This window comes from Punica granatum, chromosome 1 (genome assembly GCF_007655135.1).
Source record: "Punica granatum isolate Tunisia-2019 chromosome 1, ASM765513v2, whole genome shotgun sequence".
NCBI lineage: Eukaryota > Viridiplantae > Streptophyta > Magnoliopsida > Myrtales > Lythraceae > Punica > Punica granatum.
The window spans coordinates 11,525,741-11,539,035 of NC_045127.1; the positions used below are offsets into that span (position 1 = coordinate 11,525,741).

The following is a 13,295-nucleotide window of genomic DNA, read 5'->3' on the forward strand; positions in this document are numbered from 1 at the left end:
TTTTCTTTTCGGTCGATTCACAACTCACTATTTTATTCCCATTATTCCACTGCATTTGTCAATGTTAGAAATTTTCTCCCCCTCTTTGTTCTTCATTATATTAACTTAAATGATGCATGTAAAGTTCACCTTAAAAGAATTTTATTTTTTAGTGGGTCGACCCGATTAGACTGGATTAATCGAGACTGATTATGCTCTTGGATAACAAGGTGCACATTGAAAAAAAAATCACCAAAAAAATCATGCATGTGAAAGCTCTCATATTGGAAGCAAGGGCAAAAGGAAAAAAAAGTTTAACAAAAATAATGAATTGCTTACGTTATTTAAACACTTGCTATATAGGATTTCAGTCTTCTTAAGTTAACTGTTGGTGCAGCTAACTGTTGAGATTCGCGTCAAACGGATCTGATGAGATTAATTAAATTTGACTGTTACTCATGAGAGTCTCGTTTTTTCTTTCAAAACCTAACGGTGTCATAGCTAGCAGAGGTTTCCGATCCTTATCATACTAGAAAACATCATTTGCAAGTTCATGTCCCATTTTCCTGCATTTCAAGTATAGGTGACGGCAAGATTGAGAGATCTCTCATGGACTGACCAGAAAGGCCTTATGTGGTTGAAAAATCTCGTTTTGCCATCGGAAAATCCATTGCGGTCAATGTATCCAAAATGGCAACTACGATCGATTTGGACAAATATTTGATGATTATTGCTCAACCACTTAATGGAGTGTAAGAATGCATATATATAATAAACAAGATTCACAGCGATCCCACAAATTTTCACTCACAATGCATTTTGATTGGTTATCACTTGTGAAATATTTCGTCGATTTTTAAAGAGGGGAGCAAATCATACACAAATTCATGTCCCATTTATATGCCATTAATGCCTTTAATTAACGTACATCCAGGAAGAGAGCTTTCAGTATCCCCAATTTTCTTAGTTCTTATTCTAATTTTTTCCCTCATCTTCCATTTTATTTTTTTCTGGTACTGCTGATTCTCTCTCTCTCTCTCTTTCTTCTCCTCTGCTTTTTCCTTTTTCCTCTTGCTCTGCTCTGCCGCCCAATAGTGTTTCTCTTCTCTGTTGGCCGGTTCTTGTCTCTGCTGCTCAGAGAGGGAAAGAGAAGCTTTTTGACTGAGGAAGATGCTAGTAAGTACGTTTTTTTCTTTCTGGGGATTGTCCAAGTTCTTTCCTTTTCTTCCCAAATCAACCAATTCTGGTATCAATTCATCTGGGTCGTCCTAGTTTCCTTGAAATTTGTTCTGGGTTCTCCACTTTTGGGTTACTCCTCTTCATCATCATCATCATCATCATCTTCTTCTTCTTCTTCTTTTTCTTCTTCTTCTTCTTCCAGTGCTTGTGTTGGATTCTGTCTGTCTGAGTTCTTGTACTGGAGTCTCAAACAATGACATTGATTGCTTTTGGCTTCCTTTTACTTTAAATGATTCTGATGAAATTGACTTGTGCGCTGTTGAAGTTGAGAGACTTGAATGTTCATAATCTCCTTCAATCTATAGTTAAATTTGCTCGCATGATTTCTGTATCTCTGCTGACAAAAATTCAAGACAGGTGGACAAAAGTCATCCTTAGCTTCTCAGAATTGCACATTAGTTGTTTGTCATTTGTACATTGTACTCATTCAGTAAAACTTCGTACTTCTCATGCATGAAGGAGTAGCTGGCAATAGCAATTAGACTTTTGCTATGCCTTATTTTTCTTTCCTGGATAGTTATTATTTCTGTTGAAATGCTGTCATGTGGCGTACGGGTTTTATCTTTGTGTTTCCCAATCTCTCTATGATCCTGAAGTCATTTGCAGTTCAGCTATAGGCCATATCAAATGTAACCAAAGTTCTATGAGATTGCAGTCTCTGCGTACTATACGTGTCCCACATTAATCAATGGAATTCCTGTTCTTTAAAAGGCTTCGGAGAGATAATTTCTTTCTTCTGCATTTGTGTCAATATATTTTGTCTCAGGTAGCATTGCTCTTGCTTTTGGCACTGAGCAATGCAATCGAGGCAAGTGGCGAGGAGAGCGATGGTGGGCTGTGTGACTACAAGGTGGCATTGGATCCTCGGCCCCACAGTGTGTCCATCACTGAGTTTGGGGCTGTAGGGGATGGGAAAACCTTAAACACCATTGCCTTTCAAAATGCGATCTTCTACCTCAAGTCGTTCGCGGACAAGGGCGGTGCCCAGCTCTATGTTCCCCCTGGCCGGTGGCTCACGGGCAGTTTCAACCTGACGAGCCACCTCACTCTCTTTCTGGAGAAAGGTGCTGTAGTTCTTGGGTCTCAGGTATAACAATTACAGCCAGCCCTGCTTATTTTCGTAATCAGTCGGCAAGCGGTCATTGAAAAAATTGAGATATGTAATCAGCCTATTTTTGTCTGTGCACAACATTGATATGGTATCAGCTTAGTTTGAGTCTGGTATCAGCCTAGTTTGAGTCCGTCCACCCTCTTATCTGCCTTCAATTTAATCTACTTCATGCTTTAGACATTCACCTGTCTTCAATCATGCATGAGCTATGACTGTTAAACTTACAAGCTTCAATTGATAGATAATTGGATTAGTTTGCAAGGGGTCATTCAAAAAAGTTGAGCAGTCTTTACTCACAAACTCTTGAAAAGACATAATTTGAGGTTTTGCAACTCAATTAGGACCCAACTCATTGGGATGTTGTCGAACCTCTGCCCTCATATGGGCGGGGGATTGAGCTTCCTGGAAGAAGATACCGAAGCTTGATAAATGGATATATGTTGGACGATGTCGTAATAACGGGTATGCCCGAACTTCCCTCTTCAATTTTCCATACACTAATGGGATTGACTACTAGTCCCCCTGGTTCACTGGAACAGTCTACTGATGAACTGTGATTATGTTATATAGGTGATAATGGGACAATAGATGGGCAGGGCTCAATGTGGTGGAACTGGTTCAACAATAAGACATTGAACTATAGCCGGCCCCACCTTGTTGAGTTCGTGTCATCTAAGTCAGTCGTCGTCTCTAACCTCACATTCTTGAATGCCCCTGCCTACAACATCCATCCAGTCTATTGTAGGTGAGCCCCCTGGAGTCATGCTTGTACTTTTTTGTTGCTGCAATGATTTGGACAAAATTTTTAACTGAAGTTGAGGAATGCATTGGGTTTATTGCAGCGATGTGCATATTCAGAACATTTCGATTTCTGCTCCACCCGAGTCCCCATTCACAGTCGGTGTTGCCCCAGGTTACAAGCAATCCTTCCTTGGGTCGGAATTTTTTAACATGCTGCTAGAATTTCTGATAATCTCGAAGGATACCCTCTTTGCTTCATTTGTAGAATTTGGCCTCCATGGTTGACAAGTTATTGATGTTCCTTATGCAAATGTTTATAAACTGATCATGAACATGCCTGACTTGTCCTTAATTCTTAATTTTGATTCTCAGATTCTTCTGATAATGTGTGCATAGAAGATTGCACTATTAGCACAGGATATGACTCGATCACCCTTAAGAGCGGATGGGATGAATATGGCATCTCCTACGGTATGCCCACCACTAACCTGCACATCAGGCAGGTCCACCTCCAGTCTTCTGCAGGGTCCACCATTGCCTTTGGGAGCGAGATGTCAGGTGGGATCTCCCAGGTCCTTATCGAGGGGGCGCACCTTTACCATTCGTCTAGTGGGGTTGAGTTTCGGACCACGAGGGGCCGAGGAGGGTACATTACGGACATATCCATATCGGGCCTCGAAATGGAAGATGTCCACCTTGCATTCAGTGCCACAGGCCAGTGCGAGACACACCCTGATGACAACTTCGATCCTTTTGCTCTTCCAGCAGTCAATAAAATCTTCATACAGAATGTGACAGGGAAAAACATCTCCATTGCTGGAGAGTTCACCGGAATCAGGGAATCACCTTTCACCTCCATCTGCCTATCAAACATCACCTTGTCCATCACTTCTGAATTACCAGCCTCATGGAGCTGCTCCAATGTGTCTGGACATTCCACCTCGGTTTCTCCTGAGCCCTGTCCTGAGCTCCAAGTTGGGGTCCCCTGCTTGAACTCCTCCTGGTCGGGGCGCATATTCAGTCAGAGTTCTAGCATCGGCCGTGCAGAAGCCTTATAGTAAAAAAAACCAATCATTCGCAGCAAAGGAAACCAAATCGACAAATTCCAAGCTTCATTTGGGCCACATTCTTTGCAATAAGCCCGGTACATTCCAAAGCGCACATATTGTTTCTCCATATTCAGGTTCCGCATATCCCTTAAGCTGTAGTAGTCTTCAAGTGAATTGTTTGTACAGCTCTCCCATTTCTTTCATTCATGCTGTAAGGAAAGTTTTGGTAGTGATTGGATTGGGAAAAGGATGGTTCTTCTCTTGTGTTCTTACTAGATTGGTGGTAAAGTTCGGTTCTTCGGCATCGTCATGAGTTCAGGTTTCAGTGTAAATTCTGGTCTAAGGGATTTACTTGATATGAAATGAGAAACAGTGGTATATAATTTGAAGGGAATTTCCCAGTGAATTCATCGTTTTTCATTGAATTCATTCTTTTCATAACTTGCATATATCATTTCTTCAATTTTTTTTTCTGAATAAGCAAAACGCCATTGGAAGTTCAGAAACTTCCAAAGATAAAGAGACTGATAAACGCATACCATTCATAAATATTCTAAATCATACTTCTTTTATGGTCGAGATGAACGATATTGTAAAAATCACGAAATATCGTCATGTATATTATAAACTGTTTAGCCTTCTTGACCAACCATCCTAGCTTGGTTACATCCATGCTGAGGTTTCATTAACGGAGCTCGCTCAGGATCGATTTAGCCCATTCCGAGGCAGAACGTGGCCTTGGTATGCTGGAGTTGGCCTTCGAGCTGCCTTCATGATTTCACATGCAGCTGGCACAAAAAATTTTAAAAGTTTAGGAGGAAAAAGAATCCAACCCAAAAGTTAGGGGGCTATTTCGTTATTCCAAAAAGTAAGTTAAAGACATTCTTGCGAAGCCTCGTACGACATGTCGTTTTGGTTGAGCCTCCCCTTCCCTCCGACGCCATAAACCCGAGAAAAACCCTGACGAAGGAACGGCCGTTTCCCTGCGCGAGAAATTCCCTCCTTTCCGGCGGCCGTCTCTCTGCTGCCATTTCCGATTCATACCTGTTCCGTCAATTATCCATTGAAGCTCGTCTACAAGAGTGAGTCGAGCCAGCTGCCACTCGAGACTCAGCCACCCGTTCGTTTGGCGATTTCCAGGAGTGTTGCCATCGGTTGTTGTCATGGGCTCTTCAAACATCGGAGACATCCTGACGGCGTTTAGCCCGTCGCTGGACTTCTTGGCCGTCAGCTCCGGAGATGGCCGGATTAAGGTTTCTTCAGTTTTTTTTTCCTCCTTCTTTTTTTTTTTTTATAATTCCTTTGTTCTTGATCAGGCAGTGCCCTTTTTCTGCTTAATATAATTGATTGGCAAACCATTGATGGCAAATTATGTAATTCTTCTACATGGCTTCTGCCATTTTAGTTTGAAATCTCAGCTTAATTCCTATTTATATATATTGGATAAAAATCATTCTGGTGGTTAAAAATTGTTCATTTACGGGGTTAATGCGAGTATTGGATTTTCGGTTTTCGGAAACTCCAGCCTGAGCTAATAGAGGTTGATAATGTTTTATATGGTAATGATTTTGGATTTTTATCTTTTTATGTGTTTCTATTGTCTTTTAGATTTGGGACACTGTGAAAGGCCAGATTCAGACAGAGTTTGCAGACATCACCGGAAGTGATGAGACGAACCCATACATTAAATCTGATAGAGGTCACCTCTCTGTTGATTACACGTGCATGAAATGGTTAGCTGTCGATGGAAAGGTCTGAATTCGATACAGTTGTGATTGGAAGGGCTTCCTTTCTTTTGTGGTTTCTCTAAGAATATCTGATTTGTTACTAATGTAATTTGAGTGGGTTGGTCGTTTTTGATACTGATGATTGCAGAAGAAGAGAAAGCTCGGTTCCTCATTGTTAATTTTAGGAACTGGTAGTGGTGATGTCTTGGCACTTGATGTGTCTGCTGGTCAGTTGAAGTGGAGAGTCAGTGATTGTCATCCGGGGTGAGTTTCTTGCCAAACAGGTTATGGTCAGTGGACTGATGTAGAGATTTATTTTTCCTTCTGTGATTAGTTTATCGAGCTGATTTCTATTTTTTGGTCACTGCTATGTTGAATGTTGATGAACTAAGCAATTTCACATGTCCACTTTAAGTCCTCGTAATGGTTTGATTGAAAAAAAAATACTGCTTCTAAGAGAGTTATATTTGTGATGTTACGCCAAATGACTGGAATTTCTTAGGAAATGTAGAAATAATGTATAAGAATTCAACAATATCTAGCAGGTCCACCTGTGCTATTATTATTTTGTATGGAACAGTTAATGCGGGATGATTTTTGTTTAGTTTTCACTTTATACTCTTTGAAGCGTCCAAGTAATATTATGCCGTTTTATATCCAATGCAGGGGTGTGAGTGCCATCTCATTTTCTAAGCAGCGCTCGCACATTTTTACGTCTGGTGCTGATGGCATGATATGTGAAATCGATTTCCTGACAGGAAATCTTGTGCAGAAGTTCAGAGGTTCAACAAAAGCAATATCGGCTATGACGATCTCACCAGGTGTGTATAGTCTTTAAATATCCTGTAACTTCTTGCAATGATGCTGCAGCATGTTGCCACTTATTTATATCATTAATAATAAAGAAAAGAGCATGAAAAGATGTTGAATGAGTGATATTGAGCTAGTTATCAAACCACTAAACCAGCAACTGTTGAGCTAGCAGAATCTATACTTCACTGATATTTTTGTATGGTTTCTTGTTTTAGATGGAAGGATGGTGGCTACCGCAGCTTCACAACTGAAGATACTCAGTAGCACAGACCACAAGAAGATTCAAAAGTTCTCCGGTCATCCTGTGAGTGCTTACGTTCTTATCAATTGCAAAGTACTCGATTTCAGCTGTATTATTGGTTGATAAGCAATCTGGACGTTAACAGGGAGCTGTTCGCTGCATGATCTTTTCTGATGATGGGAATTATATTCTTTCCTCCGCTGTTGGCGAAAGATATGTTGCTATGTGGAGAGTTGGTGGTGGGAAGAAGCAATCGGCAGACTGCATTCTTGCAATGGAGCACCCTGCTGTCTCAATTGATTGCAGAATCAATCAAAGTAGTGAAATCGATAATCGGGGTCTGTATGTCCTGGCAATTTCTGTGACTGGTGTCTGTTACTTTTGGTGTGCAAAGGATATCGAGGAATTGCGTAATGCAGTTCCCACGAAAATCTCTTTATCCAACGAGGAGAATTTGTCCAGCAAGACCCGTGCCATCACATCTACTATATTTGCTGCAAAATTGCAGGGCATTGCGAGTGCTTCATCGGGACAAATATTTGTTGCTTTTGGCTTGCTAGTAAAGCCATTGTTCCAGAAAATTTTAGTTAGTTCAGGTGAAAATGTGAAGTTGAGGAGCTCCTCAGATGGGGTTCTCTTGCCTATGAGTCAATCTCTGACTCTATCTAAGAAAGCGCGAGATGTTGATAACAAAGGTAAGCGTCGATTTTATTTAGCTATTGCTATCGATTTGCTTTATATGGTTGGACATCCTGATGCTCAGGAGAAGCATCCTTTTATTAAAGTGCTCAGTTAGACTACTTATCTCTGAATTTTAGTGAACTAAAGATTTTCTAGAGTTGCTTTTCTTAAATATTGGTGCTTACAGTGATTTATCGTCTGTTGTGATCTTTCTGGCCATTTTCCCTTTCTTCTAATATCGTTGTTGAGTCAATCTGAAGATGGTGATAAATTAAAATAAATTTGACTCTCTCGTTAGGTTCTCTCTCTCTTTTTCCCCTGATCTTAATGTAATCATTTAGTTCAATGTGTTACCACTTAGGTGCTATAGACCTTTAGTTTACCAATTGTATGAGTGGTTTCCTCATTATGTTTTCTAATGACATGTTCATTCTCGTCTAAACAGTGTCTGCACTGGATCGAGCAAATGCAGAGGATGCTTTGCTTCCTATTCCAAAGTTAGTTGAATTTAATGAGAGGGACAAAACACAGTGGCATCTTGCTCTTGACCCTGATGAGGTAATTGCTGATTTAGTAAAAAGCCGGAGCGAAGCTAAGTCTGAAGAGAGCCAAGGTACTTATAAAACAGTTTATGTCATAATCTTGCTTTCCGTCATATTACACTAATTATAACGCTGATGAGAAGTCCAGTCTTTCATTCACATATATCAAACTGAGTTATTATTATTAGTTTACTATAATTTATTTATTCATTTATTTTCCTAGTATTTTTAGGATTTACTTGTTGGTCTTTTGCTGCATATGATTCTGAAGTAGAAGTCACTACGAAACCAATTTCCATGGAGGACCAGCTGAGATCACTCGGTATACTCGATGGAGATTCTTTGACTTCTAAATCCAGAGTTGATTCTTCTGCATTCAAGAGAATAGATTTTGATGCTAATCTTTCACCCAAGAAGGTCTGTTTCTGAGAGCACGATATCACTCAAAACTTCTTTGTATGTTCCTCGTGTTCCTGAATCTTAATAAATGTTTTTTCTTAATTATTTTGCCTTTCTTGTTTTTAAAGATGAGAGCTGCCATTTTGTCTATGACTCCGACCGAAGCGTATGGGTTACTAGAAACTCTTATTGCCGATTGGCAATCGAGGTCTGCTCTTTGTTATCTTTATTGTGAATTTAGATATTATCTTTAGGCAATTTACAACTGGCGAGGATTTTACAAGTGTAGTAATGAGAAGACTGGTGATTCTTCGACAGGTCACGTAGTGCAAAGGCAGTTCTTCCGTGGATCAATTGCATATTGATTAATCATAGTTATCATGTCATTGCCCAAGAGGAAGTTACTCAGATGCTTCATTATTTAAGCAAGGTGATGGGCTACACAATTAAATATTGATAATATCTCATTTGTAAATTAAGTACAGTTTTTGCTGATTACATCATATTTTTTCTTATGTCACAGATGGTGAAGGCTCGAGGGGCTGCTTTGCAACCTTTGTTACAGTTAGTTGGTCGTTTGCAGCTTATTCTGGAGCAGGTAAAGCTGTTTAAAAGCTGATGTGATGTTAGGAGAAGCTCTATGAGCACCCTTTATGGAACATTTAGCTTCCTTGAGATCATTCGATACTCTCAGTAATGTTATTATTGCATGATATAAGCCTTGTCCTAAATATACTATGCTTATCAAAGTGATATGTGTTGTTGAGCCATTTATTTAAGATGTTCTGTAAAAGTGCCTCTAGGCAGACAGCAATGTCTATTTGCTAAGATGAACTAACAAACAGGGGAACTGAATAGTATAGCACATAGACATTGTAATCTTATGGTATTATGTTCTCTTTGCTTTTCCATTATCTCTGATGCCCCGAAAAGGTTTCATCTCCATTTCTCTGTTTCTTCAATGTATTTTTTAAACAGGTTAACAAGACAACTCAGAATGGAGCTCAGGACCCAGTGCAGACGGACCAAATCAACGGGAGTGACAGTGAGGATAATGATGATGATGATGATGAGGTTGATGATATGTACTATGGCCAGGAAGAGGATGAGTCCCAATTAAGTACGGACAATGATGAGGAGGAATAGGTTAGCACTCAGCTCAATAGGCAATCTGACAACAATATTGTACGAAAATTTTCCAACCCACAAAGCTGTTAGGGGTGGGATCATGATATTGTAATGAAACCACATCCCATTTTAGTTTATGTTCGAAGAGCTGAATACCCCTGGCTTTGGTTCCTTTACAGCTTGCAGAAGCTTGAGAATACAATTGATCAATACATTTATCTCATTATTCGGAAGTGTAGAAGTCCCTTTTGCCCCCTTCATTCTTTCTCGTTGAGTACTGACCTGTTATTCTTTCTACATTATTCTGCAAGCGTGTGGATTCTCGTCGCTCAAGATCGATGCTACGTTCTTACTCACCCTACTGTAGCTCTTACTCTTGTAGTGACGGTCACACCCTGCTGCTCCTCCATTGGCATAGTAGTTTGGGTACTTTGCAGGTGACTCGATGTATTCAGTAACATAAAGGGAAAGGCATGCAGGTGTTGTATCTGTGGGTTATATGGAAGGGGGCAGTCAGCTCAACGGGCTGTCCAAACCAAGGTTGTCTGTAGCCGTAATTGTTCGGCCAGCTTATCATGAAAACATCTCCATCCTGTTGCTGCCCGAAGGGGGGCAATACTGGTTCCTTAGTGCCGCTAGTAGGATTCGCCTCTCCTTGTGGGATCTCGGGTTTTGGTGGTTGTGGATTGTCAGGTGTTGGTAGGTCCTTGGGTGGATCTGCCGGCCAGGATGCCTTGGGTGGTGGATGGTCTGAGGGCTTTGCTGCTTCAGGGGGTGGCTGGCCACCCTCGAGCGGTGGCTCTGGTGGCTGAGCGGGCTGATTGGGATCGGGACATATGGTGGCAGTTTTTCTCGACTTCTTTATGGCTTTGACCAGCTTCCCGGGATCAGCCCAACTGATGATTGTCAGCTTCTGTTGGGGTAAGTCGAAGCAGGTATCATATATTCCTACGGAATACAAATTAGCTCTGACGCGTGATCTCAATTGTTGGGTACTGAAATAGCTGCAAAGCAGCTTGTAGTTGGTTTGTTATCTCACCGTTTATTCCATGCAGTGCCTTCTTGATCTTTTGAACACATCCATGGCAGTCGATCCTGACCTGTATCTCAGTGACTCGAGGCTTCTATACCGGACAAAAGGGCAATCGATATCAGAAAAAAGATATGCAGTTACAGCTTAATATCGGTAATTAGTGCATCAAATAAATGAACAATGCCGTTCTGGAGGCCATACCTCTACCTCCAGAACCAGAATCATGAGCCCACCGAAGAGGAAGGGAGCTGTAGGAAGGTGAGACTGAAGCAGTTTTTGTGGTGCGACTGTGGAAGGGAATAATATGAAGAGCCAAAGTGCGGGACATGAAAATAATCTCCTTTTCACATTCTAGCTAGTCTCTAGCTCATCATCCATTCACGTGTGTCGATGTTTGATAACGTTCCCGGCTATGAGTGTTCGATCAAGTGAACAGTCTGGTCATTTCTTGGGACTGTGGGGCTGGGGAATCGTAGATTCGGCCATATCACTGGAAAGATATAAAGAGAGAGTTTGCTTTCTAGAGGGGTATCATCCGAAATGTTTTGCTTTAAGATAAGAAACCTGATGGAAGTGAATGCAGAAGATTGTGCTTGCATGTTTTATTTGTCAAAGTTGCAAAGAGCAAAGTGGCTTTAGAGAGGTGAATAGGACAAAAAGTTGCATCAAGAGCTTGCCAATCCGGAAACCATGGTTCTGAGTATATTCGCAATCAGTGCAAGTTATCTATCTTCCAACCTATTGATCGGTTATGAGCCTACAATACATGAGCTTCGTGGGAATTATGGAAGCGCTCATGCATCACGATTTTGGTAAAGACGTTATAGCTAAAGCATGAGCATTCGGGTGCTTTCGGAGGTGCACGGATTTCTGTTCTGGGGAAGCTGATTACAAAAAAATGATTCGAGTCTAAATTAGTTTAGCAGAAAATTGACTCCTAAGAATTTACTAATGATCATATTATTGGCAACCCATTATTTCACGCACGAAACACCCCCTTGGTCTCTTTAAAACTTATCACGACACCCTTATCACAACACCCTTACATACCCAAATATACGTACCCCTAATGACAGACAACTTTATTTATCACCGGGACCAACTCTCTCGACTTTTGGAACCGGGACAGCCTGGCTTCACATCAGGGGAGCAACAGTTGTCTGGGATGGGAGGGCCGAACATCAGCCAATGCGACAGCATGGCTTCCCTTTGGGGTGGCAACAGTCGTCTTGGGTGGCCGTCACTGCAGTAGGGGGCTGAACATCAGCAACGCGACAGCATGGCCTCACGGGGTTGCAAAAGTCGTCCGAGATGGCAATCACTGCAGAGAGAGCTGATTTCCTAGCAATAAAAACAATATTCATCTATTAGCCAAGAAAAATGAACAACAATTAATAACTTGATCAAATAAACGAACTCATTGATATCTAACCTGAGTTGGCCGGTGCTGGGGAGTTCGGCAACTCTGTGGCCGCTGCTGTGGCATGGTTTCCCGGCGTGGTAGCTGAGGCGGTAAACATGAACATCAGCCCAGCACCTAGCAGAATTACGATGATCCCAGAGGACTGACCCATTCTTCCCATTTGCTATGCTATTCTATGCTATGCAACGTTATCAGAGAACATTGTGGCTACAAGGACTATCAGATGAATGAATATATAGCACAGAACAGTGGCTATCCTATTTCCACTGGCCTCCAGCTGGCTAACCTACGTAATTGGGGCAGAGATAAAATGAGTTAATAATTAACGTAAGAGGTTCAAATTACTAATTTTAGTATACTGTAAAAGAATGCAACATCGAAGGAGACGAGACGCAACTTGGGGTTGGGGAGAGATTGTTGTAACTCCTATGTTGAATGTTGATGAGGGTCTTTTTCGATCGTACTTTGCATTTCTAGTGTAAGTCCTTTTCTAGGTGAAAGTCTTCGGAATGGTTGGGGTTTTTGATTGAAAAGTTATACTGCCTCCTGTCCTGGGAAAAGGCCAAGAATCGGGATAACAGATAAGAGAATGAAATTCGTGATGTGAGGCAAAATGACAGGACATTTTTTTTGGAAATGTTGAAAGAATATATACGAATTAATTCAACAATATCTAATCAGGTCCAACCATTCTATTATCATCTAGTGAATATAGAGGAGTCAGTGTGGGGTGATTTTTCTTTTAATTTCACTCAGTAGACTTTGTAACGTCCGAGTAATATGTATGCTTCCTTTCTGTAACCAATGCAGGGGAGTTAGGGCCTTCTCATTTTCCATGGAGCGCTCACGCATTTTCCGTGGATCGATTTGTATGTTGATTGATGGCAGTTATTATGTCATTGCCCCAGAGGAACTATTTACTCAGATGCTTCATTATTTAAGCAAGGTGATTGCCTATGCACATAAATATTGATAATATCTCATTTGTACATAAACCACAGTTTATCGTATTCTTTAGGATTTTCTTATGTCACAGATGGTGAAGGCTCGGGGGACTGCTTGGCGACCTTTTTTTTATAGTTAGTCGGCCGTTTGCAGCTTGTTCTTGCACAGGTAAAGCTGTTTTAAAAGATGATGTGAAGTTAAGAGATTGCTCTATGAGCAACCTTTACAGAAACATTTAGCATCA

At 41.0% G+C, this 13,295-nt stretch overlaps 3 protein-coding genes across 7 annotated transcripts; 2 read left to right on the plus strand and 1 right to left on the minus strand.

Moving 5' to 3' along the window:
• Nucleotides 1-891: 891 nt before the first annotated feature.
• Nucleotides 892-4,529, plus strand: LOC116192700 (probable polygalacturonase). 3 transcript variants are annotated; one of them, XM_031521312.1, is made up of 6 exons: nucleotides 892-1,155; nucleotides 1,985-2,305; nucleotides 2,671-2,791; nucleotides 2,900-3,074; nucleotides 3,172-3,242; nucleotides 3,443-4,525. In XM_031521312.1, the coding sequence occupies exons 1-6, from the start codon at nucleotides 1,150-1,152 to the stop codon at nucleotides 4,126-4,128; spliced, it is 1,380 nt and encodes a 459-aa protein (XP_031377172.1). In that variant the 5' UTR covers nucleotides 892-1,149; the 3' UTR covers nucleotides 4,129-4,525. The 3 variants fall into 3 exon arrangements, with proteins under 3 accessions (XP_031377172.1, XP_031377173.1, XP_031377171.1); XM_031521313.1 differs by having other exon boundaries at nucleotides 1,024-1,159; nucleotides 1,989-2,305; XM_031521311.1 differs by lacking the exon at nucleotides 892-1,155 and having other exon boundaries at nucleotides 1,188-2,305; nucleotides 3,443-4,529.
• Nucleotides 4,530-5,034: 505 nt separating this feature from the next.
• LOC116189247 (WD repeat-containing protein 43) lies at nucleotides 5,035-9,883 on the plus strand. 2 transcript variants are annotated; one of them, XM_031518824.1, is made up of 12 exons: nucleotides 5,035-5,372; nucleotides 5,728-5,871; nucleotides 5,995-6,110; nucleotides 6,513-6,667; nucleotides 6,875-6,963; nucleotides 7,046-7,595; nucleotides 8,027-8,194; nucleotides 8,395-8,540; nucleotides 8,651-8,730; nucleotides 8,841-8,952; nucleotides 9,046-9,120; nucleotides 9,501-9,883. In XM_031518824.1, the coding sequence occupies exons 1-12, from the start codon at nucleotides 5,283-5,285 to the stop codon at nucleotides 9,666-9,668; spliced, it is 1,893 nt and encodes a 630-aa protein (XP_031374684.1). In that variant the 5' UTR covers nucleotides 5,035-5,282; the 3' UTR covers nucleotides 9,669-9,883. The 2 variants fall into 2 exon arrangements, with proteins under 2 accessions (XP_031374684.1, XP_031374693.1); XM_031518833.1 differs by having other exon boundaries at nucleotides 8,398-8,540.
• Nucleotides 9,754-12,337, minus strand: LOC116189256 (heavy metal-associated isoprenylated plant protein 22-like). Of its 2 annotated transcripts, none has more exons than XM_031518852.1 (4): nucleotides 12,116-12,337; nucleotides 10,885-12,024; nucleotides 10,690-10,774; nucleotides 9,754-10,598 (listed from the first exon to the last, which is right to left on the minus strand). In XM_031518852.1, the coding sequence occupies exons 2-4, from the start codon at nucleotides 10,906-10,908 to the stop codon at nucleotides 10,102-10,104; spliced, it is 606 nt and encodes a 201-aa protein (XP_031374712.1). In that variant the 5' UTR covers nucleotides 10,909-12,024; nucleotides 12,116-12,337; the 3' UTR covers nucleotides 9,754-10,101. The 2 variants fall into 2 exon arrangements, with proteins under 2 accessions (XP_031374712.1, XP_031374704.1); XM_031518844.1 differs by having other exon boundaries at nucleotides 10,885-12,016; nucleotides 12,116-12,332.
• Nucleotides 12,338-13,295: the final 958 nt, after the last annotated feature.